General features: G+C 42.0%; 4 protein-coding genes and 1 long non-coding RNA gene across 6 annotated transcripts; 1 reads left to right on the forward strand and 4 right to left on the reverse strand.

Annotated features, from left to right (window-relative positions):
• Positions 1-564: 564 nt before the first annotated feature.
• Positions 565-3,214, reverse strand: LOC310964734 (OX-2 membrane glycoprotein-like; the record flags this gene model as incomplete). The annotated part of the gene is made up of 5 exons (XM_083937990.1): positions 565-602; positions 1,712-1,750; positions 1,823-2,104; positions 2,193-2,531; positions 3,160-3,214. The coding sequence occupies 5 exons, from the start codon at positions 3,212-3,214 to the stop codon at positions 565-567; spliced, it is 753 nt and encodes a 250-aa protein (XP_083794116.1).
• A 1,828-nt stretch (positions 3,215-5,042) lies between these two features.
• LOC310964735 (OX-2 membrane glycoprotein-like) lies at positions 5,043-8,857 on the reverse strand (the record flags this gene model as incomplete). The annotated part of the gene is made up of 6 exons (XM_083937991.1): positions 5,043-5,568; positions 5,658-5,751; positions 7,170-7,499; positions 7,590-7,841; positions 8,520-8,609; positions 8,815-8,857. 6 exons carry the CDS (start codon positions 8,855-8,857, stop codon positions 5,535-5,537), a joined length of 843 nt encoding a protein of 280 aa, XP_083794117.1. The 3' UTR covers positions 5,043-5,534.
• A 6,995-nt stretch (positions 8,858-15,852) lies between these two features.
• On the reverse strand, positions 15,853-17,468 carry LOC310964890. The gene is made up of 4 exons (XR_014593766.1): positions 17,336-17,468; positions 16,804-16,927; positions 16,677-16,725; positions 15,853-16,530 (listed from the first exon to the last, which is right to left on the reverse strand). It is a non-coding gene; the product is annotated as an uncharacterized lncRNA (long non-coding RNA).
• A 1,004-nt stretch (positions 17,469-18,472) lies between these two features.
• On the reverse strand, positions 18,473-21,279 carry LOC310964661 (uncharacterized protein). The gene is made up of 5 exons (XM_083937870.1): positions 21,260-21,279; positions 20,331-20,414; positions 20,162-20,238; positions 19,913-19,997; positions 18,473-18,774 (listed from the first exon to the last, which is right to left on the reverse strand). Exons 3-5 carry the CDS (start codon positions 20,230-20,232, stop codon positions 18,604-18,606), a joined length of 327 nt encoding a protein of 108 aa, XP_083793996.1. The 5' UTR covers positions 20,233-20,238; positions 20,331-20,414; positions 21,260-21,279; the 3' UTR covers positions 18,473-18,603.
• A 1,724-nt stretch (positions 21,280-23,003) lies between these two features.
• On the forward strand, positions 23,004-25,700 carry gemin8 (gem (nuclear organelle) associated protein 8). Of its 2 annotated transcripts, none has more exons than XM_083937782.1 (4): positions 23,004-23,049; positions 23,316-23,374; positions 23,674-24,031; positions 24,765-25,700. In XM_083937782.1, the coding sequence occupies exons 2-4, from the start codon at positions 23,372-23,374 to the stop codon at positions 25,022-25,024; spliced, it is 621 nt and encodes a 206-aa protein (XP_083793908.1). In that variant the 5' UTR covers positions 23,004-23,049; positions 23,316-23,371; the 3' UTR covers positions 25,025-25,700. The 2 variants fall into 2 exon arrangements, with proteins under 2 accessions (XP_083793908.1, XP_083793909.1); XM_083937783.1 differs by having other exon boundaries at positions 23,043-23,180.
• The last annotated feature ends 274 nt before the right edge of the window (positions 25,701-25,974 follow it).

Here is a 25,974-nt window from a genome sequence, read left to right on the forward strand (position 1 = left end):
TATGCTTTCAAAATACAACGCCCACAACTGCATCCATACGCTACAAGTCGTTTATAAGATGATAAAAACATTCATTTAAAACATGTTTTTATTCTTGTTTATTGTGTAGATTCAGTGTGTACAGTCATTTCATCTTTGACATTTTTTAGTTTATAGTAAAAAACAATACAAAAAGAAGCAGCAGTATATAAACAATATTACAGTAAAATGTTATAATAGAAAAAGAAACTAGTGTTTACATGAATCATGATCCATCAGCCGGTACACACACACACACACACGTTCCCTGTGTCTTAATGAAAAGGTTTAGATTTCAGGCTTTTTAGGCAGTTTTGTTCAAGTCCGTCTGTCTTCATTTAGCCACGACAGCCCTGAGGGTCTCTCTGTGTCACAGCGATGCTATTTGGTGAAATCAAGCTGTCGCGGACACGTCAATATTGGAGATGATTCTTCTGGACGTCCGGATTCTTTTTTCCCAGTAGACGGCCGTTCTCGAAGCACGTTCAATCCACTCCCTCCCAATAAAGGTGTTCGGGGACTTCAGATAAAGAGAATAAAAAGGCATCAGTCCATTTCTAAATGTCTCTGAGCAGTGATGCTGACTGTGGATACACAATGATCCGTGCAGAGTAAACAACATCACGACTGGCTTCATGAATAAATAACACATTAGAGAGCGCTACAGACGCAAGTATGGAGGAAGAATGAATGAACTGACTTACGCATCAGTGTTTTTGTTTGTTTTTTGTGGTGTCTTGTTCTTCTCTGTGTCCTCGTGAGACGATGTGTTGTGTCTGAAAAGATCTCGATCAGTCATTACCACATTAAGGAGAAATTCCAACGTAACATCATCCCAGGGTCTTTTTCAGCACTTACATACATCAAATATGCCGTCCAGTTCTTTCTCGTGAAACAACTATTAACGAGAAATCCCAGAGAACGCTAACAGCCGGGCGTGGCTAACAGTGATTAGCTCGGGGCAGCACGGTGAAGGCATTAAACGTCTTTTTTAACCATTAATGTTGCTCAAAATAACAGCAAACCTCTGCAGCAGCATGAGAAGAGTCCCTACACACAAAACAAAGCACCAATGGGCTCCTTCCTTTGGGATTGGATCCACTTGAATGGACTTTACTATGAGAAGAGCTGGTACAGGGGCCAGAAGGTAAGTCTTTAAAACACTCTTTTAATAAACTCTGGGTTCACTCACTATGTTGTTGGTGCTTTGTTTTCTGTGTAGGGACTCTTCTCATGCTGCTGCAGAGGTTTGCTGTTATTTTCAGCAGCATTAGTGGTTAAAAAAGACGTTTGAATGCCTTCACTGTGCTGCCCCGAGCTAATCAGTATTAGCCACGTCCAGCTGTTAGCGACTTACCAGGATTTCTCTGTTAATAGTTGTTACACAGAAAAAACTGTCTCTGTCTGTGCCCTAGTTGATGGGTGTATTTGCCTTAAAGGACCCTGGGATGATTTTACGCCAGAATTTTACTTTAAGTCTGAAACAACAAAACAGGTGTTGAGTTAAACGTTTAAATTACCTGTTCAGGTGCTTTCTTATAAACCACGTGAGGATTGCAGGAACAAGACAAGCACAGGCACAAATCAAGGGCAACACAATGAAATCTGTGTAAAAAAAGGGAAACGAGTGACACCAAAGCAACTACAGATCAAAAGCTAACAGCGACTCGACCCCACCTAAAGGTTAACTCACTGTGATTTCTGTTATTGGATCTGGTTTTCCGATAAAAACCTGAAAAGAAAAGACGTGAGCGATCAAGTATTCATCATCTTCAAATCCGTATGTGTGTGAAGTGTCTCTCACCATCAGCAGACCACTGTTTGACCTCAGGAATGGTCGCTCTTCTCTCCACCTGAGGACCAGAGAGCACCCGCGCTGAGCATCCAACTGTGCTCTCGTCTTGAAGACGAGGCAGCACGGCTGTGACGGTGACAGTGACTGTGCCGTTGGCGTTGGCGACGCTGGAAGAGTTGTAGTGAGGGGCAGTCAGTGTGACCGTGGGAGTGGGTCGACCTGTGGCGGAGCAGGACACAGCTGCCTCTTCAGGAGAGTTTACTTCAACACGTAGAACGGGTTCATGCAGCTCTGCGGAGGAAAGAAACGCTGTAAGTGGCGAGCACTCATGACAGAGAGGACTACGTAGGTGTCTTTACCAACACAGTAAAGCTCTCACCGTAGAGGAGGAGGCAGGTTGTAGCAGTGAGAGCACCATCAGGGTAGGTGTTAAACAAACAACGATAGCATCCTTCATCCTCCTCCGTCACCTCCCTGATAGATATGGAGCAGTTCTGCAGCCCGGCGTCTGCAAACGCCACTTTCCTCTCAAAACCAGCGTTCACTCGCTCACCAAAGTATCTGCTGTAGGAAGCGAGGTTCTTGTCCCCCTCGGGTGAGATTTTCTGCCACGTGACCTGCAGGACGTCCTTGGATTGCAGCAGCTGACACTTTAAGCATGCTTCGTCTCCTGCGGCTGCAAACACGGTGCGAGTCGTGTCTATCAGAGCTGTGAGACCTGCACGGAGGACAGGAAATGACATAAAGCACGTTAATAAAGAGACTGAGCATGTGTGTTGTGACACGTTTAAACACACCAATATTTCTGTTTTTGTGGTTTAGACCTTCAAAATCACCAAAAACACTCCTCTGTAAAACGGGACATTCATTTTCAGTCCAGTTTATTTAATTTTATTCGTACACAGTCACTTATAAATACTAGTACAAGTGAACGTAGTTGTGTGGATTATTGTATCGGAGGCAAGAAAAAAGGTGTGCATGGTCAAACATGTTAAATATAGAATAAAATGCCTAAAATAACAGGATATTATAGGGTTACAATTGCTTAGAACGTGATTTTATTGCAACTATTAACAGTTTAAAATGTGTTTTAAGTGATTTCAAAGCTTATTAACAGAAAAAAACAACATGGATCGAGCAAATATATCTATTAAAATCAAAATACTTCATAAAACACTTCTGCATATTGTTAAATATTATATATTTTTTAGCACCCTTGTTATGCAAAAGTGTAATTCCCTTCAGTGCTGTTTGCAACATAAGATTTCCCAGTAAATAAAACACCCTACATGCATCCATCTAAATAACTATAAACAATACTATTACAGCATTCAATGAATATGTACCTGGTTGAAAGAGCCCCGACACAAAAAGGACACGCATAAACATGCCGTTAACCATATTGCTGCTACCTTTTAAACACCACTATAACTATACACACCTGTATGACTTTGACCTGTTTGACTGTTTGAGCGCCGAGAAATTCAAATTACCGAAGTGTACAGGTGGGACAGACCATTATCTGCGAATACGGGGGTCGATATAAGAAATACGATGTAAAAGCTGATCCCTAGAGCACATATACGCCTATACATATATTTATATATTAATCCACTTTAATTTCAAATACACTGGTGACTTTATTAACGATTACATTCACTGTAAAAAATACTGAATTGACAGCGCACGAGTCTGACTGTCCCCTATTTCACTATTGGTACGTTGATTGATCCAACGGCCGTTTTTAAACCACTTTCGGTTTTGATTTGTTTTGATATGAAAATTCATTTAGAGGGTTTATTCAAGTACTGCAGCAGCCTAGAGCTACTGTAGTGGACTCATCCGGCAGTTTATGACGTAATTAGTTCACCCCCACCTTTAGCAGCTGCAACATTAAAGGGTGAATATGTAGAATCCTCATTCAAAGCTATATTTAAAAAAGGTACAGCAGGGAGTACAGAATGAAAGTGTTGTTTTCCCATGCAAAATATATTTAGTCTGAATAAATATTAAATTTTTTTTGACAGGTTTGTCAATGACTTTCTGTCACGTTCTGTTTCCATGGTAGCAGCCAATAGCGTTGGGCGTTGCAGGTTGCCAGGGTTGTCTGTTGTTGGGTGCAGCTACTGTGGGCTGGCACTGGGTGAAATGGAGTTTGCCGATCCTGCAGCTGCTTATTTGTCCCAGCAGCTGAGTGAGCAGGGACGGGTAAAAACCAGAGTCAATACAGGCCGAGCATTCACTTCATGGACTGAGAGAAAGGAGTTCAACAGCATTAAAACACACGCCCAAATGGCTACTTTGGCTTCATGTTCATTTAGCTGTAACGGCTAACGCTAATGCTAACTAACAGTCAAACTCCTCTAATACTTGTTTTTATGGTGTGATTTGCTGAGAGGACGGGTTCAAACAGGCTCAAGCAGACTCCGGTCTCCTGTAGGATACTGGGCCGGGTCTGACCAACCTGGCAACCCAAGTGCTTTTAATTGTTTTTGTTGTTGCAATGACGATCTTTAGACACTAGATGGCGGTGTTCTGTTCATTCTCCATATTCAACCTTTTATGCATCAAAGTTTTTTTGTTACAATCCAGTTTTTCTGAATTTGTCCACTCTGCAAAGTGAGAATTCAGATTTTTAATGCAGGATTTTTACTTGTAGCTGAGTATTTAGACACGTGGTAGGCCTATACTCTAATATCTGACTTATTCTTCTACTTCTACATATGAATTGAATTCGTAAAAAGTGATCCCCAACATTTCAAGCAGAATCCAGGGCCAGTAAAAAACACATTCATCAGGTTTTAATCATCGGAACAAAAATAAATAGAGAGTCAGAGAATACACTAACGAAAGCACATCAACTCAGAGATTAGATCATTAGACATAATAATCCAGGGTTAGCCTAATGGACGGATGCAAAACAATACTTATCCATTTACACTTACAACCATTACATACAACAGTTCATGTGAGGCCTATTAAGCAATAAATAACACAAGAAACATCAAACATTAATGTGCAAAACGCGTGAAAAACACCAACACACTTATATATTATGTCTATGATGTCATATATTATGTATAATTGAAACATTTATGGATACATATACATACAGTTGGATATAAATATGTTGATTTTGGACTAATACTACTGTATATATCACTCGATCAAATAAATGGTTTAAAGTTATTGTGCAAAATCGATATTCCTTGGTGAGACTCACTCGGGTTCACGTGATCTTCTTCTTCTTCTTCTTCTCTCTTTTTCCTCACGAAGAACACAAGATGGCGCTATTGCTCCATGAAACATTTCCTTGTTTTCACCAAAACTATTTTCTATGTTTCTATGATAATCTGAATGTTATCTTATATTGCACTGTGTTGCAGTCACTGTCACTGTAAATAGGAGGGTTGGTCACTGCTGAGAAGTTCTACAGTTAATTAAGATAAAATATAAACTATTTGCCTACTCACAAAGTCTTTACCGGTCACTTTTGCTGCATTTTTACATTCTACAAAGTCAGAAAAGGAGCTTTGCTTGCTGCTCCCTAAACAAAGTTAAAGCTCTGAGTATTGAAATTCAAAATACAATGTTTTTTAATACAGTTTTGAAAGCTATCTGTGTAAAATAGATCTCAGATAGCAGCTTAACTCACTGTTTCACCTCTACAGTTTAACGCAGATGTGTATAATGCTCAAATGTCCACAGTGACAGTCTAAGATCAAACATCTACAGCTCTTCTGGTCCCCTTAAACCTGCCAGAAGGAGAGACAAGTTGATTAAACATTATTATAATTATTATACAACATGTACATTTATGAATACATGGAGACAAGTACCTCACCTCTTTCGCTTAATTGCAGCGGCACCGATGATGAATGAAATAAACATCACAGCAAAGACGACCAGTGCGATCCCCGATGACGACAGTCCTTTCCCTGGAGACAGAAGCAGCAGCGTTAGTCTGTACTGGAAAGAGGTCAGTGACATTTCCCTCCAGGAAGAGGAAGGTGGGAAATTTTCAGGGTAATATTCTCACTCTTAAATTCTGAGAATGAACTTCCCTGATTTGTCACTTGAGCTCGAATGACACACTCACTGTACTGTCACAGTTGTTTTTCATTGTGAAAGCTAGAAGGAAGTGAAAGTAAAACTAAGTTGATGAGTCACTGCACAGCTGATTCTGTTTACAGTCACAGCGCAAAGTGTAAGCAGCTCCACCTTAACATGCTTTGATCTGGTGTCAAAAACATTTGATATTCAAAATCGCTCAGAAACCCAGGAGAGCCCCCGTGGCCCAATTGGTGAAAAATGCTGGCTAAAGTGCCCTCATGGAAGCCAAAATACGTGTTAAAGTGCCCTCTAGGAGCCAAAACACATGTTAAAGCATCCTCAAGGAGCCAAACCCCGTGTTAAAGTGCCCTCTAGGAGCCAAAACGCATGTTAAAGCATCCTCAAGAAGCCAAAACAGGTGCTAAAGTGCCCTCTAGGAGCCAAACCACATGTTAAAGCATCCTCAAGGAGCCAAAACAGGTGCTAAAGTGCTCTCTAGGAGCCAAAACGCATGTTAAAGCATCCTCAAGGAGCCAAAACATGTGCTAAAGTGCCCTCTAGGAGCCAAAACGCATGTTAAACCATCCTCAAGGAGCCAAAATGTGTGCTAAAGTGCCCTCTAGAAGCCAAAACGTGTGCTAAAGTGCCCTCTAGAAGCCAAAACCCGTGTTAAAGTGCCCCCTAGGAGCTTAAAGATGTGCTAAAGTGCCCTCTTTAGTGGCAAAGTCACATTATATGTGCCTTTTTTTTCTTTTCTCCCCAGCCCTTCATAAAGTCTGTGCACGCCACTGGCTGTGATTATCATATAAGGTCACAACAGTCTTTCTTGCAACAGCCTCTTGAAGACAGTCTTGTCGGGAGGTCCAGGCTTAATTAGCGCTGGCACCCGCTGGCACACAACCAGGCAGCTCAGAATAATGGTATACTTCAAAGTTTGATTACAAATTGAAATGCAATCAAATGACTAATGGGTGCGTACAGGCACACTTATCACATGTACTACTTGTTTTATTCTGAAGGGTGTGGTGGATGTGTGACATCCCTTCCAGTCAGTCAGGCTAATTTAGCAAACTGGGGATTTTCCAGGAAGCTGATACTACAACAAGATTGACTTCCAAGTAAACACACACACACACACACACACACACACACACACACACACACACACACACACACACACACACACACACACACACACACACACACACACACACACACACACACACACACACACACACACACACACACACACACACACACACACACACACACAAAGGCCAATACAAAGTAATGACATGCATACCTTCCTCTTTCTCCTCCTTTCCGGCAGGTAAAGAAAAATGTATCCTTTCCCGCCTTTGACCCGTCACGCCACTGTTCAGCAGACAATACACATGTCCCTTCCACTCTGGAGGTACTTGCAGAGTGATGTTGCTGCTGCTGGTAAAGGTGCGGTCGCTGTTTGTTACTGTAACAGTCCGTGGTTGGTCTGAGGCGGTGGCACCATCCGAGAAGTCCCATTGAATGGTTGGAGCTGGTTTACCCGTGGCTAAGCAGCTGAACACAACCTCCAAGTCCTCTTCCTCTTGCTCACTGCTGGGAGTCTGCACTTCTGTTTTAAACTGGGATATCCCTTCAGAGAGAATGAAAAGTGGTCATTTTGAGGGCTGAAGCCTTCCTCATAACCTGACAGAATAAGCGTCATATCAAAATTTACATTTACCTTGCACCGTGAGGCAAGTCTGCCTTCTCGTGGACCCTTCAGGATACACGTTGAAGGAGCAAATGTAGCAGCTTTCATCGCCCCACGTCACGTTCTTTACAGTGATGGACGTGGAGACGAGGGACGCCTCTGTGAAGATCACTTTCCCCCTGTACGGCTCGTTCACCTGCTGTCCGAAGCGCTTGCTGTAAGTTGCCAAGTTCTCCAGGGACTCCTCTTTGAAAAGCCTCTGCCAGGTGACCTGCAGCACTCCTGTTGGTAACCCTCCAGTTATTTACCCAAGTGCTGACGTACAGACTTGGATATTTGGTTGTCATGACACTGCACTGTTACATGACAGCTTTATTTACTTCAAACATTAGGATTATTGCATACAAAACACATCAAATGTGATGCTTTCTTATTAATACAGCTGCCAAGTACATCTAAGGGTTAGGCGATTAACTGATTAGTTAACTGGTGCTGAAAATGCAAAAACATTTCCTGGTTCCAGCTTTTCAAATGTGAGGATTTGCTGCTTTTACTCTGAATTGTTTTAATTATTTCAATTCATATAAAACATAATATAAATACTTTATTGATCCCAAGCTGGGAAATTGCAGTGTAACAGCAGCATTACACACAGACACATCAAAGCAGTAATATAAATATATATATATATATATATATTCAAATTTAACAATACAATCGATTAATTGAAGAATAATCCCCAGCTGAATACAAGATGAAAGTAATAATGAATTCATTATTTAAAATGAGCTCTACCTCAACTACAGCAGTTAAATCTTGTACTAATTATCTAAGGATATAACAGCCTCTGTATTCCTGATGATACTCACTTAAGTAAGCAGAGTACAGAGGACAAAGTAGTTTTACATTGTGGTATTAGAGCTTTCACTTCACTTTAAGTATAAAAAAAGAGCACTGCACCTGTTGGGTCGGCTACTGCACAGCTGTAGTGCGCGTCCCCGTTGTACTCAGCTGTTCTGTTTCCATAACCGGTGATTTGCGACGTGGAGGCTGAAATAAAAAACAGCTGCTTGTGAGTAGAAATGCAGACTTTAATTAAAATATCTATTTATTATAATGTGCTGTGACTGTGTATAAAAAACAGAGCATAAATACTGATCCAACAGGCAACGTGATCATGTCTGACTACAAAAGTATAAGGCTGAACCCTCTGGAGGTAAGGATAAAGAAGGGGTCCCCCTCTCCTGTCTCTTACCTTTGAGGAGCAAACCCGTCAGAATCAGGATCCACAACATCATCATTTACTGGTGCACAGAGAACACTTTCAGTTTTGTCTCTGAGCGAGCTTTTAAAGGTCCTTAAATGAAACTGATAGAGAGAGAGAGAGAGAGAGAGAGAGAGGGGGATTTCTGTCATTAGCCTTAAAGCTAAGTATGTAAATATAATCTGTGAATGATGTTAATGAAGCAAACATCATCAGCAAAGGTAAACACGTCACAACTCCATCAGTCAATAAGAAAAGACAAACAATAAAATAAGAAATGTAATGATAACAGAGTACCATAAACACAAACAATGCTGCTTATGACAGACTAGAAATGGAGGAGGAGGAGGAAGAGGAGATACCAGTTAAGTGCTAAAGTGTTAAACTGCTACACTTTACCCTCCTGCACAAACGTATAAAGTGCTGATGTAGATTGCACATCGCCCTATTGCACAGGTTTTGCACACGCAGACGTTTAAGTGCAGGGCGTACTGCACCGGGTGAGCGTACAGCTTTATTTACCTACGCACTGTTGCACATTATTTAGCACATAGATGTACGGGGCCCGGGTTATCAAAGAAACCCACTCATACGAGATACAAAACACACATCCAGAGGTTTTTTTTAAATTTGTTTTTATTGTAATTACACCTATTCTATCAATTTAAAAGATAGTTTTGTATGTCCAAGTTCCCCTCTTTATCAGATAATTGTTTTATGAATAAATCAAGAAATAACAGTGTCATTAAAGGGTGAGGTCATATCAAATGACTTGTTTGAATATGATGCAGTAAATCCAGTAAATTGTCTACTTACAGTCCAAAGGCACAGCAACTCCAGTGAATCTCAAGAGACTCAAAAAAAAATCCCGTAGCAGAAGCAGAAGTGGCTGTGGCCATTGGAGTGTTGAGGTTTTCACACCAAAGGTTGCATGTATGTCGTCACATACTGCACACACACTCATCTGTGTGATTGCAAACATGTGATGCTTGATATTTGTCGCTCGGGAAAGTCCGCCGTGATGGGAAGACAGCAGCCCACTTGCATGCTCTTCCAGAGGCCACAGATTCAGAAGAATAGGAGAAAACACTGCATTAATCATTCACATTCATTTCCCAGGCAGCTCTTGAAAGTTTTATTATCCCGTAATGGCTCTACTGTATTATCATTTCCACTGCTAATCATCCATTTGGCCCATCCTCAGTTTGATCACATTGGCTTGAGAGTACTTTCCGGACATTATTACAAATGTGAAAACAAGTGCATTTTAGTGGGATTGCGGGAAACAGTGGACTCTTATGTCACTGCCTATGAGGATGCTTCATCATGGCTTTGGGTTACCATGACAACTGACAATTAAAATAGCAATCTTACTCCCTTTAAAGGCCCAGTATTATTGTCTTTTTAAGGTATTTTGGGTTTGTACTAGAACACGTTTGCTTGCTTTAATGTTCAAAAAGACATTTCTCATGTCTGTCTGAAACTTGTATTCACCCTCTGTCTGAAATGCTCTCTCATAACAACAATTTCTACCTAAACATATATATATTTGTGACATCACCATTGTACAGAAGTCCCGACGGCTCGTTTAAAGGCGATTTCTTTCTCACCCTGCTTTATAATACAAGACATGTTAATCTCTCTTTTTACAATGTAGGACCATCATTCATCTTCAACCTCTTGTCCCTGTCAGGGTCGCGGGGTCATCCCAGATGACATCGGGCGTGAGGCGGGGTCCACCCTGGACAGGACGCCAGTCTATCACAGGACACACAACCATTCACCCACCATTAACCTAATACTAGCACGTCTTTGGACTGTGGGAGGAAACCGGAGAACCCGGAGAGAACCCACGCAGACACGGAGAAAACATACAAGCTCCACACAGGAGGGCCCCAGCCAGGATACGAACCAGGAACCCTCTCGCTGTGAGGTGACAGTGCTAACCATCATACCACTGTGTCGTCCCATAGGACCATCATTCAGTCATATTAAAACCATGAAACTGTTATTTATCTTCAGGAAATCTGTCCCTTTGTCGCTGATGTCCTGTCCTGTATCTGGTTAGAGGTACAACAGGAAAGAACAACAGTGGGATCACATGGTGAATGAGGCCTCAGGGGAAGTGCGAACCCAGGATGCAAACTCCCATGATGCATCTGTAGGTTTGATGGCAATAAACAACCTCATAAATGTCTTGTGTGTTCTTGTTTACAAAATAGCGCAGAGGGAAAGTCACTGAATAATTCACTGGAAGCAACGTCGTACTCCTGGAAAGAACCTGACTGCTCTGTGGAAAGGTTACACAATGTCTCAGTGGAGTCACATCTTTGGAAAACATGTTCGAAGATGATGGAAATAAACAACTTAAACTGATTTTCTTCTTTTGTCTTGAACCGTCCAGCGAACTCTCCTCAACTATGAACCTTTTTCATGTTCAGCATTACATTTATTCACGCTATAAAAAAACTGTAAAGTCATAAACATAGTACAAAACAGCAAAGTTCCAGGTTTGAGCGCCTGCATTATGAATATAGGTGTGTTACAGATGGATTACATAGACGACATAACTTAATGCAGCAATTGCAAGGTTTCCTGGATATTGAGGAGCCCCAATTTTTTTTGTAAACTTAAAAAAATCCATTCCAAACTATTATTTACACGTGGAAAGTACCGGCACTGCCTGACACACTCGACACCTATGTAATTTTAAACCATGTGACGCAGAAGCCGAAGCCCAGCTAACAGGTCGCGGTTCAAAATTAAAGCCCCAGCCCTGTGATCTAGATTGTGACTGTTGTTATTTTGGTTACAAGTTCCACTTCTCTGATTGTGAAACTTATCTCTGTGCAGCAGAAAGTCACGGCCTGACAGGCAGACGCAAAACAACTTCACATTGAGAGGCTGGTAGTGTTTGGAAGAAAAAGCATTTTACACAGTGAAATAAGTTCTTCCATCCTTCACCCGGACCGAGAGCAGATACTCCAAGCATGACCCTGCCTTATATGTACTTTTTGCCTGGTTACGTAATCATTACTCATTACGTATCACCTCTGGTATCAGAATCATGTCATGAGTCACGTTCCTGGACTAACCAAAGACAATAGCATGGTTTCAATATGAAGTCTTGTGTGAGTCTAAACAAGTCTCTCAGGAGAGCGACCAATAACTGGAGGGCCGTACTTACTTCTGTCTGCATCACTGGCTAACATCAACCGCTATAAACCTCTAAAGTGCTTCACAAAAGAAATTAAGTGACATTAAAAGAAAAATAGAAATACATTAAAGTAAGAGTAAAGGCTGTAAAGGTGTCCGGTTTGTACAGCGTTTAGCAGCTGTTTAAAATCTACTACATTTTAAGGCGTAAATCAAACGTAAAGCAGAATATAATCAGCATAGCAGTGACAGTAATAACGTCTCCAAGGGGATGCAAACAGAATGGGGCCAAGGATCGAACCTTGGGGAACACCAAAGAACTGATTTTGCGCAACAAATCAAACCATCATAAACAATATTTCATCAATTTCTGTATTTGACTGAATGTTATCATCTATTTGATGATTATAAGCAGCTTGAACCATAAAAGATAATGTTTTAAAGCATAGTAACTTAGAAAGTGAAAGTATTTTTCCTGTTGAATCCTTGATGCAGAAGTCAAGTGTCTGAGAAAATGCATAACACACTTCATTTTTTAGCTACAAGGCATTTTTGCACAGATTCGCTCATGGCTGACAGGTGGACGTGGTTAACCTTGTAGCATGCATTTGCTGAATTTGCTGTTCCAATCAGGACAGCTGAGTCACTTCCCTCAGTGGTGCTGAGAGAATCTCTTCTCTTAACCCGTAATAACATCCACTGTATCTGTCTTTTCTCAAACCGCCGTACTTCCTCTGTAAATAAAGAGGAATCCCTGCGGGGGAACACCAGAGAAAGATAACAACAACACAGACGTGCGTGGTTAAAACTGAAGGAGCGTTCTCTTCATGTGGATGTGTAAAGACAAACAAGTTCATAACATCCACCTTTGATTCATGAAACACGTTTAGAGATTTGATTTCCTTTCATTTAAAGGTGCAAAATGTCTTCCTCCTTAATCAGGTGTACTGCACTTGATCCCAATTCAGACGTAATTGTTCCATAATCTTAGATGAACATCCATTTATGAACCAAATTCATGCATCTAAGCAATGGTTTACATGACAGATGGTTACTCCCAGACACATACATAAATTTAATAATCATATAATTTAATAATCATACACTGTAAATCAGCGACATTGAGTTATTTAAAGCAAATGTTTAGGTTTCACTAAAAAAAATAAAAAATATTTCCCATAATGAACATTAGTATTTGTTGCATTTGCAGATGATGCAACGATAAAATCAGTTCTGCAACAAACCTTAATTAAGTGCACTTAATTAAATTGGAATTATATTCAAAGTATAATTAAGCAATATACAAAAAGACCAGTAATTTAGTTTTAAGTGTTTATTTGTTAGACAGTTTGTTCTGATGAGCTTACTTGTATACTTTAACAGTGTAATGCTTTACACATGCTCAGTTTTCCACATTATATGAATGATACAAAGCACAAGACTTCCCCCTTGTGGACAAAAGGCCCCGCTTCACTCAGAACAGACGCAGTATGGAGACATGTTTGAGTTATTAGTGTAGTGCACCCTGACAGTTATAATAAAGCCCGTTCTCTGTCTGGATGAAGGTGCTGTACGGCTCAGTGTGTTCTGGCTCCTGCAGAGAGACATGTATTTGTTTTTGCTTTTTTTAAAATAATGTTTAATGAATCACATAAATAAAGATGTGGAGATGTTTAAGTGAAATTACCGTGTTTGGTTGACTGCTCGGGGGTTGAGGTTGTCTTCTGAAAAACAAAAAAAACAATGAATCTTGATGTGTAGACAGTCTGTAGGCTGTCCTTGCAACTCCATATGCAATGGAAAGACAATATACAGTGTACTGTGTATATACGTATATACACGTGTGTGTGTGTGTGTGTGTGTGTGTGTGTGTGTGTAAATCTCACAAATGACATATTCGTCTGTAGATAAACCCAAAGATGACTGCGGTTATAGTGAAGACTAGAGTTGCGACGATCAACACATTTGCAACCTGCGTTTGCGCTGATCTGCTGGCGTCTTCATCGCCTGAAACATTGTGAACAAATGACACAAGAGTATGTAAAGCAAGCTTAACAAGCTATAAGTACCATATGAGCAGTAAAATACAGCTATAGTAGAGTGGGGAGTAACTAGCATCAAATATCCCATGAAGTAAAAAGTGAGGTTCTGCAGTCTTTGTTTAAAAAAGCAGATCTAGGTGGTGTAAAAATACAGTGAAAATGTAAACATAACGTTTCAGACAGAGGGCGAATACAGGTTTATTCAGACAGTATGAGAAAAGTAATGTGTTTTTGAACATTAAAGCATGAAAACATGTTCTAGCAGAACCTGAAAATGAGCATAACATGGACTTTAAGAAGAGTGTTTACCTTCCACAGTGATGTTCAAATGGAGAATGTATGTTCCCCGGTGAATTGAACACTCACAGGTGTAGTTCCCACTGTCCGCTGGTGTTAAATCCATCACATGAAGAAACACAGTGTGATGCTCCATCATCAGTGTGAATCTGGGGTCACATTCGCGCACAAAGTCCGCCCCATATCGATACAGCAGACGACACTCGTGTCCCCTGCTCACCTCTGTGCGGATCTTACACACTATGAGCGTGATTTGATCAAGTGTTGTATTGGTGCATACTGGGGTGACATCTGGTTCGCTCCCAATTGTTTTCACAAGAGTCTCTGCAATCAATCAAATACAATAAAAAATGAAGACAGGACAATTGAAAGCTGGGTAAGGACCCAAAGAACAAGGTCGCGGGTAGAGTCTCCCTTAGAGAGAGGGGGAGAAGTTCAGCATCCGCGAGGAACTCGGAGTAGAGCCGCTGCTCCTTTGCGTTGAATGGAGCCAGTTGAGGTGGTTCAGGATCATCTGGTAAGGATGAACCCTGGGCGCCTCCCTAGGGAGGTGTTCCAGGCACGTCCAGCTGGGAGCAGGCCTCGGGGAAGACCCAGGACCAGGTGGAGAGATTAGATCTCCACACTGGCCTGGGAACGCCTCAGGATCCCCCAGTTAGAGCTGGTTAATGTGGCCCGGGAAAGGGAAGTTTGGGGTCCCCTGCTAAAGCTGCTGCCCCCGCGACCCGACCCCGGATAAGTGGATGAAGATGAGATGACAATTAGAGAAAAACAACAATGTAGAATAGTGTGCGTACATTACCTTCGCTGTCACAAGGCACGATCAGCAGCAGAAGCAGAACAAAGCCCACTTTCCACTTTGCCATAGCGGCCAAGAAGCAGCTGCAGTATCCTGTACTGGCGGGAGGCGGGCTCGAAGTCTCGATGCCCTGTTCTCTAAACTTCAAACCCTCAAAGGTACAAGCTGGTGTGAACTGTCCGATAAAGGAAGTGCTGCTGCAGGAGCTTCTGCTTTCATATTAAGACCAAATGTCTGACAGTATACGTGTCAAGCCAGCAAACATCAGGTGTTTATAAAGTAATGCCTGCACTCGTCTAACTGAAACTGTTTGTTTGCTTTTGTGGTCATATATTTAGAGATAGCAGAGTTTCAGCAGCACAATTATTGTCACGCTCCCCCGTCACAGGAAACCACTGCATCGTCTTCATAGAGACACATCTCACTGTTGTTCGCATGAAGAAACAAACCGTTGCTGTTGTTAAAAGCTTTTGAGATATTTTGAGGCAATAATGCAGTTGCAATGACTGAAAATAATTTAGAAATTCCAGTTATTAATCAGGTTCAATCAAACCCAAAAGACCCCAAACTTCTTCACTTTTTCACAGTTTCAAGCACAAAAGACTATGAAAGTCATTATATATTTGACAAACTTTATTGTCAACCACTGCAATAGTTTTATACAGAGCATTTATGAACAAACTAGAAAATCCTAGAACTCAGAATTAGAGGCGTTTAGGCGTCATATTACTGATTAACTCCTATCTGAGAGATGACACGTTTAATTATGATCCAGCATTTTGAGATCGTGACGATATTATAACTGTTACCTTTAGAACATCCACATGTTACGAAGAAGAAGAAGAATTCCTTTTATTTATCCCGCAAGGGGAAATTAAATTTTTTCACTCGGTTATTATACAGCAAGGGTGTCAAAGTGATCCAGTAAAGGGCTGCGTGGCTGCAGGTTTTCATTCCAACCAATCAAAAACACACCTGGTCCAACAAATCAACCGTGTGAAGACAGTTCAGGTGGTTGAATAAGTCGAGTCAGGTGTGTTCTTGCCTGGTTGGAATGAAAACCTGCAGCCACAGCGGCTCTTTACTGGATCACTTTGACACCCCTGTTATACTGGTTACACACACACAGAGGCCTGAAATACACACATGCACAAACAGGACCTGTATACATGCAGTTAATGGAGAGATGTCAGAGCGAGGGGGCTGCCAATAGTTCAGCACCCATGTCACGATATCTTGATTATTTTGTCTGCTTCACATATTTTCATATATTTCCCAGCTTGTGTCTCTTTTATCCATTTCCTGGTTGTCCGCGCAGACCGTCCTGTTGCCTGCTGAATAAGAGATAGTGTGGTAGAGATCACTGGCTGGCTGCTGGAGGCTCATGTAGTGATCATCTGGCTCATCTTGGTTCTATTAAAACCAAAAAACAATCCTTACGCATCATGTTTTTAAAGTGAATTCAGTTGAACAATGGTTGAGCTGTTAATGTGTGTGATTGCAAACTTTAAACTAGTTTATTTCTGAGTTTAAATGGACAGAAAATAAGAATTCCTCACCGACGAGCCAGCAGTTTCACGTGCAGATGATGCAGCTGTGGTTGAACGGCTTTGAATAAAACGAGTCATTAGTGAAACATCAAACACACACGCAGAACATATCCGTGATGTAACAGCAGTGTCTCACCAACAGCGGGTTCTTCTGCAGATAAAGCCGAGGATAACTCCAATTATAACGATGAACACAGTCACGCCAATCACAACAAAGGAAGGGAAAGTTGCTGATGCTGAAGGGCTGATGTTTGCATCCGCTGAAACGTTAACAGGTAAAAACATTTGTCAGTAAAACGGCACTGGGACAGACATAACAATGCTTTAAGTATTCTATAACTGACATCATGTGCAAATCAAATACATTATAATTTATCTAAAACATTATTTACATAACCCCATATGTTATATCTGCACTATACTATCTCAACTGAAGCACACGGTACATTAAGCTGTGTGAGAACTGCTGTGAATATAACAAAATAGACTATTTGAATACCCACTTTTTATTCTATGGATTAAAACTTGTCTAATTTAATATATAAATTCCACTTAATATCAATCAAAATGTTAACACTGCAGTGGAAAATGAGCGTCTTTAGCTGAGCTCAAATATGAGAAAAGAATAAAGAGTGAATCAGAAAAGCAGGAATAACTCAAACCCTTACCTTCCACAGTGATGTTCAGATGGAGAATGTATGTTCCCTCCTGAATTGAACACTCACAGGTGTAGGCCCCACTGTCCGCAGGTGTTAAATTCATCACATGAAGAAACACGGTGTGATTCTCCATCATCAGTGTGAATCTGGGGTCACATCTGTGCACAAAGTCCGCCCCATATCGATACAGCAGACGACACTCGTCTCCCCTGCTCACCTCTGTGCGGATCTTACACACTAAGAACAGGACGGGATCGAGCGTTTCATTTCTGCATATGGGAGTGACATCTGCTTCGCTCCCGATGGTTTTCACAAGAGTCTCTGCAAAGAAAAGAGGGAAGTTAGGAAACTTATTACAGATTACTCGTTACTGTAATGAACTGCAAAAACCAGCTGACTGCAGCACCTTCAGAGCTGAAACAGAGAGACAGAAGCAGCAAAGAACACAGAGTCCATTGATCCATACTGACAATAATAATAACAATAATGACAATGATGATAGAGAGATCTGAAAAACAGTGTTGCAGTCGAGAAGGGGAAACCTCAAACGAGCTAAAATACCTTTAAGGCACATGGGCTGCGGGTAAAATGGTCTAAAAAGGAAATGCAACACATGACCACTTCTGCTTTGCAGTTAGGACACTTTTTTATCTTTGACTTTTTTATTCAACCAACCTTTTTTAGAAATACGGCATCAAAAACACAGGGTATTAACGTGTTAATGTGACAAACATTAGCAAAAATAGCAACAATGTTTAACTTGTGAGCTGATGATGTCGACGACGTGTTCTACGAAAGAAAGTGCAAAGTTTCAAGTTCAGGGGGAAATGTCTAAGGCTGGTTTCACTGAGAAGCACACGTTTATGTTAAAGCGTCACTCCTTAAGAAATACACTGCGTCATACCGCATACATTAAACCAACAGCAGCACTATGGAGCATGGACTGGAAGACAAAACTCACAGTCTGAGGTCTTCTGCTCGAGGATCGGGCCCAAAGAAGATCGTCTGAGGGACATCATCTTCATTCAAATGAAATATATTACACGATCATGGTCGGAAGGTATTTTCACGGGTTAAGGAATTCATGAACGAGGTGAATAGATTAGACAGACTTTATTGTTCCCATGAGGAGGTGTGTGCCCCTGGAGTGTACACGCATCCATACACACCCACATCAAACTTCACAGATTCAAAACATGAGACGTTCCAGGAGTCCAGACTTCATGCCGGTCACATTTAAAGATGCAAGACACTGGACACAACGTTCACAGACGGCCTCAGTTTGTAGCCGTGATGAAGTTGTTGTAGCCGGCTGAATAGTGGATGTAGACGTTCAAGCCCCACAAAGCTGTCAACGCCGTTACCAGGGCAACAAAAACCTTCTGGGTCCAAAGGCAGCGATCCACCTTCTGCTCCAGGCGACTGCTGCAGGCCATCACCTGCAGGAGCTGAGGGCAAGAAAGTAGAAAGTCTCTCTGTAGTCATTCTGCACTTATTTTGCTAATTTTACGTCCATTTTGAGTTGTTTTCTATGTTTTTGTAATTGTTTTGCATCTCTGTGACTGTTTTGGATTTTTTTGTGGTGGTTTTGCATCTATTTTAAGTCATTTTGATTCTTTTTCTGGGGGTTTTGCATCAAATTTTAGTCATTTTGGCTCTTTTTGTAATAGTTTTGTATGAATTTTAGTCATTTTTCATCATTTTGTGATGGTTTTGCATCTATTTTAGTCATTTTGCATCATTTTGTGGTGGTTTTGCATCTATTTTAGTCATTTTTCATCATTTTGTGATGGTTTTGCATCTATTTTAGTCATTTTGCATCATTTGGTGGTGGTTTGTGGCATATATTTAAAGTTATTTGGGATCCTTTTGTGATGGTTTTGCATCTATTTTTAGATATTTAATGGTTCTACCTCATTGTTTTGTTTCTCTCTCTGGTCATCTATTTCTAATCATTTTGCATGTCTTTGTCATAATTTCTGTCTCTGTGTGGTTGTTTTATGTCTATTTTCAGTCATACAGCATCCGTTTGTGGTCCTTTTGCCTCCCTATATAGTCATTTTGTGTCTCTTTGTGGTCATTTTTGGTCCTTTAGTGCATACTTTTTTATCAGCAACATTTTGAGTCAGGGCCCCTGACTTCATGGGCCCTGGGCCTGGGCCCGGTAGGCCCGTTCAGTAATCCATCCATGATTATATATAAAGGTCCCACATCATAAAAAATAAGATTTCCATGTATTTTTTTGACTTTAAAGCAGGTTGAGGTGTTATATCAATACTGTGAAACGAGCCGTCAGGACTTCTGTACGCTTGTGATGTCACAATATATATACATATATGTAAAAAGTGCCGTCCAATCAGAGCAGACTGGGCTTGCAGGAGGGGGGCTGAAAGCAACAGTCACTTAAACGCAGCGTTTCATACAGAGGGTGAATGTACAGGTATTTTTTGAACATTAAAGCATCTAAACATGTTCTAGTAGAAACTCCAAAAACAAGTATGAACCTGAACACGAGCATGATATGGGACCTTTAAATATTAGTGGGTTGTTGCTATGTAGACCCAAGGACGCTGCTACACAACTCACTGTTGCATGAATCCGTTGATGATCGCTGCTGGTTGCCGGCGCGTGGTGGTTGTTGGTCGTCTCTCTGAGGACGTGAGACTTCAGTCTGAAAAACAAAAGCATTAAAGATGAGTTTGCTCGTGCCTTTGTGTTTCTAGTGTGTTTCTTTCTTCAAGGCAGGACTAAACACACATTGCTACACACAGAACACGTGCAAAATTCACAAAATATGAATCCGTTGTTGTGTTAAACAGCTTTCGTCAGTCTGACCTTTGCACCGCGGCGATCTCCTCCCAGAACCGGTCCAGGTCCTGGTTACTGGATTCCATCTCAGCAGCCATGAAGGGCTTCGAACGACAGTGCACAAATTCATTATGAGCTTTAATATAAAATGAATATGAGCACAGTGAAGCTGAATGTTGCTGGGTGGATGCTCTACCTTCACACAGGAACAGGACGGTCTCCACGGGGGTCCCAGCTGCACAGCGGCTGTTTCCAGGCTTCACCCTTTGCTCCTGTGAGGCTGAAGTTCTCACCGATGACAGAAAACACACAGGTAAAGGTCAAAGACTGTGTTACGCCAACACAGAGGTATCAGATTAGATCTCCTCTGCCTCCTCCAGCATTGTGTTGAATAATTTAATCAAGTGGTACCCCACAGATTTACCCCCGGTGTTTGAAGAACTCCACATTTGGGTAAAGACACATCCAAATATCAGCATCACTACTTCATTTAGACTCATACTTCAATACACTTCTTTAAAACTTTTATATTAATTTTATTTAATATTGAACTTAATTTGTCTGTATTCACTTAATTTAATTAAAAAACATTAAAGTGTGTTCTTCCTGTGTCATTTTGACACTATGTTTGTTTTTGGGGGGCGGCAGTAGTTCAGTCCATAGGTGACTTGGCTGGGAACCGGAGGGTCGCCGGCTCAAGTCCCTGTGTGGACCATGAATGGAGCGTGGACTGGTGTCTGGAGAGGTGCCAGTTCATCTCCTCGGCACTGCCTTCAGTGCTGTTGAGCACGATCCATTGGCAGCCCCCTCGCTCAGACATCTCTGCATTAATTGCATGTATATAGGTCGTGTGTGTGTGTGTGTGTGCGTGTGTGTGTGTGTGTGTGTGTGTGTGTCCTCGTTGCGGGACTAATAAAGGAGTTCTTCTTCTTCTTCTTCTTTAAGTGGAAAAGACGTGTGCCATATTTTGTTGTCTTTGGAAATTATGTTTCAAAATAAAAGCATTTGACCCATAACACTTTGCTTGATTGTTGTGTTTTTAATTAACTCATTTATTATTATAGAGATTATTGTTTTCATTTCACTGACTTTAGGTTCATCAATGGTGTCACGGATAAAACTTACCTCTCGTGATCCATGGTATTTCATTCACCTTCAGCTGTAAATGATAAAAGAATATAAAGTTTATCTGGACAATTATGAAATGAATGATGAAATACAGCACTGGGTCACATTTAATAAGCAATGCATACATGTCCTATTACTTACACAGCGCTCTGAGGACGTATTCAGTGATGTAATTCATGAAATACTTCCATGTTCTGGAAAAGAGAAACACTTGTTCTTTTGTGAACCATCATCCACTCAAACGTCACAAGGAGGAAATGTGTTTTGAAGAGGCACATCTGTCTTTCTGCGTTTCCTCTGAAAGCTCTGGAGCCTGAAGCCGAAGCGTGACCCAGATTTACAGTCAAACGTGTCTCACAGCGCTCGAACACTCGGACTTACACCAGCCTGGAACATCACAGAGTCCTCGCTGACGTAATGTTACATTTACAAAAATATGAAAAACTCAACTGCAGTCTTAAAACAATAGTGTACGACTAAATTAAATGAGAAATGCACTTAATCCAGACACATTTATAATGAACATGAACTTAAATGAGGGGTGACACGGTGCAGTGGTGGTTAGCACTATGGCCTCACAGCAAGAGGGTTCCTGGTTTGAATCCCGGCTGGGGCCCTTCTGTGTGGAGTTTGCATGTTCTCCCCGTGTCTGTGTGGGTTTTCTCCTGGTTCTCCGGTTTCCTCCCACAATCCAAAGACGTGCAGGTGTTCGGTTCATTGATGACTCTAAATCCCCCGTAGGTGTGAATGGTTGTCTGTCTCTGTTCGTCTCTATGTGTCCTGTGATAGACTGCCGTCCTGTCCAGGGTGGACCCCGCCTCACGCCCAATGTCAGCTGGGATCGGCTCCAGCCCCCCGCGACCCCGACAGGGACAAGCGGGTGAAGATGAATGAATGAACTTGAATGTCTGAGCAACAGATAAAGAACTGTCTTCCCTGGTTTTAAGGAGACTGACCTTCACCTTTGACCCTCACACACGTCCCGCGCATCACGTCCACAGTCTTATATCAGCAGCTTCACCCTAAAAAAAACCTTAAGACAGAAAATATACAGTTCATTTGGTGCATCAGAGGTACAGTAGCTGCTAATACTAACAGTTTATGATGGTGAAAGCAAGGCCTTTTATTATTATTATGACTTTATTTATTAATCTCACACACCTGGACACTTATCTTCTTTTTTGTGCAATAACTTTATCCACCCCTTTAATGCTCATTTCTGTCATATACAGTCATAACTTAAACTTACCTGATTTAACTTTCTGTGAGTTTATTTATCTTACATCTACGTCATATATATTTGACTAAGAGTTTATCGTTTACTGTTTATTCTTTTTTTTTTACGTTCTGTATTTATTTACTAAGAGTTCAGTTATTTTTCCTGCATCACCACAACCCAGAGAGAGGTTAAAGGTCAGGATTTCATCTATTTTGTACGTTCAGTACAGCGAAAATAATGAATCTGGCAGATTCTTCTTCTTTTTCAGGAGCAACAGAAGAGTGGAAGCTAAAAAGACGGAGTATCTGGGAATATGGAGACCTAATAAAATGTAATAAAGAGTTTATCTCCCTTTCTATTAGTCTGTAATTAAGCTTTTGTCACTTTAACATTTCTCTAAATTATATTTGTGCTGCTGAAAACATGAAACAGCAGCTGCACATGCGCAGAGTGTCCACCAGGTGGCGCCACACGCATAGAGTTTATGTTGCTTTGGCTCAAAGGATGCTGGGAAATCTGTCTTCCCGGAAGCACCGCGAGCTGGTGAACGAGTCCGAAACCAAAGCAGGTAATGGTTGTTATATTAAGGCACTCAGCATGGAAACAGACTTTATATGTTAGATAAACTTTATATGTTAAATAAACTGGTGTTTCTCTCGCTGGCGTCCATTTTTGTTTTCCAGAGGTCCGCGTGCTCATGTAAGTCTTCCTCAAGCCTCAAAGTTGGCTTCATTGTTGTGTTTAGAGTCGCGTTTTAACTCACCAGAGGCAGGTGTTACTTAAGTGTCTCGTCATTACATATTTGTTAATAACTCATTGTTCTTTATCTCGCAGAATTCATTATTAGCAGGTTTGCAAGAAGCTCCACTCAACTGCAGGCGTCTTCAGTCATGGTAAGGGAGCCGAGAAGGTCAAATCTCACCGTTTTTAGACTTTTGCGCATTAAAGGTGGACTCTGCGTGATGATGTTGTGGTAAAGTAATGATGCATGACTGCAGCAGAGACCTTTCAGCATCAAATTAATGACAATTAAATTAATTAATTAGTTCCTTTTGAACTACAGATTTACTGCATTTTTGAGACATCCTTGTGCGTTAGCGTCCAGTATATTGTCCCTTTTGAATTCAAATGTAAACTAGCTGATTAATCACGATCTAAGCATTAAAGATGTACTGATTTTTCTCATCTGCAGGAGGACGTAAGCACTGTGATGTCCTGGTTCTCCAGCCCTGTCTACAGGCGCTACTGGCAGCACTACCAGCAGGCTATGGCCTGGCACCAGAGGCATAGACGAGCCTACCAAAAGGCCCTGGAGGCTGCCTACGGCCCCGCTTACAGCCAGGAGCAGCGTCCCAGCAGCAGCCACCAGCAACGACAGCAGCAGCGCTACGCAGACTGGAACTCAGGCGAGGGTGACAGCGAAGAGGCGGAGGACGGGGAAGAGGAGAGCAGCTCGGACAGTGAGATTGAGTGCGACGTCAGCAACATGGAGATCAGCGAGGAGCTTCGGCAGTACTTCGCCCAGACGGAGAAACACAGAGAGGAGCTGAGTAAGAGGAAAAGTTAAAGATTGTGACAGAATAGAGTCTCCAAACTTCTCCGTCTTTATCGACAAATCAGCTTTGTGTCGGGGTGCACACTCTGTAGTGCAGATGAGGTGAAGAGACGGCTGTGTAGGGCGCACTCACACTGTCCATCCGTACCGTGCCCAAGCATGCTTCACGGCTAATGTCTAGTTCGTTTGACCAGTGTGAGTGAAACCGTACCGCGCCTGCCGTCGACGGCCCGTTTGAGAGAGGTGGGCTTTTGTAAAGCACGTTTGCACATGTACGAGCACGAGCGTGCGCAAGTGCACGAGCACGAGGCCTACGGCGGCTCTGACGTCATTTATGTGCGCCTGTTGGGACACAGAAAAAATAAGGAGGGACCATGCGCGGACATTTAAAACAATGGCGGTGAAAGGTTCACGTTGGTGTGATGCGGACGTGGAGTGTTTACTGCAGATTTGGTCGATGAAAAGATTCAAAAACAGTCGACAACACGCACAAAAACTCCGAGGTCTACGGAAAGATTTGTAAACAAAGCCACGCATCGCAATTAAGTCATCAATGCATGTGACGTGTTAGGGCGTGATGACGTATAGGCAGCAAGAAGCATTCGCCGAGGCCCAGGTAGTGTGAGTACAAACAGGCCTGGAGGGGGGACAAGGACCCTAAAGCACGGGGCACGGTACGGACGGACAGTGTGAGTGCACCCTAATAATCTGTTTCCTTGTCTTTGCAGAGAAGCAGCAGCAGATCGAGGACGAGCAGCACAACAGCTACGTGCCGGACGACCAGGACCTGCGCGCGGCCTCCTGGCGAAGCAGCATGGCTCCACCGATAGAGCGACCCGGGGAGAGGCGCGGCGCTGAGATGCAGAAGCTGTACGGCGAGGACGCGGCCAAGATCGTGGCCATGGAGACGGCGATGCAGCTCAATTTTGACAGAAACTGTGACCTCAAACAGCCCAAGTACTGGCCCGTCATCCCACTGAAACTGTGAACGCTTTAGAATCAGAGGAAATCCCTCCTCTGATCTCTCGGTGAGACAGCAGCTTTGTCGTGTAATGGATTGCGGCCGTCTACGCTGCTGATGGAGAGCTAATGGCGTGGGTTAGCCGAGGGTTACACGTTATTTTAAGCACCAAAAAGTGGCATAAATTAGCTGAGCTTCTGCTGAGCCAGACGTGGATGTCGCTGACCTGTCAGCTGCTGCTCTAAATGAAATTCCATCATTTTGATGCTACATAATGTTTGTTTGTGTGTTTTTTTAAACGTGCGTCGCCCTCCCACTTGTGTTTTTCCCAGATTTCAGGACAAAAGAATAAAAATGTGGGCTGAGGTTCAGTGGTACAGTAAATCTGCCTCTGCGCTGCAGGTGATGTAAATGCATCCAAACATGTTTCCTCCTAATCCGTCCCTGTTTACCCTTTGGCTCCTCTTATGCCTGTCAACTCAGTTTAACCGCAGAAACATTTTCAACCACCCTCCTCTGTTCAAACGTAGACGCATTCCCGCACGGCCGCATCCGATATTCTCACTTTTTAAGAAACACGAAGAGCGATTTGTTGTTGCTGCTTCAGACTTTGCGTCTCTGGTTTCCGACGCTTCATCCAGTTCAAAGCCGTTCGTGTTGTTTCTCAGGAGGGACGTTGAATATTCTCTTTTATCGTGTGCTCGCGCCCCTTTTTTAGACAGAAGCATGTGTTTTAATATAAATTCTGTTTATAATAAAGTGATTTCTTATTAACTTCTCTACGCAGAGTCTGGCTCATGATTATACTAAGGCAACACATTTCTACATCCAAGAGAAACTATTTTATTATCATGTTTGCGCTTGATTTAGGAAGTGTAAAGGACTGGGGACTCTGATCCTTTTATTTAGTAAAAGTACACATTTTTAAACTTATTATACTTTAAAACCCTCCATTCAAAATCTGCTTGAAAGTGAAG

Source organism: Echiichthys vipera, assembly GCF_963691815.1.
Source record: "Echiichthys vipera genome assembly, chromosome: 23".
NCBI lineage: Eukaryota > Metazoa > Chordata > Actinopteri > Perciformes > Trachinidae > Echiichthys > Echiichthys vipera.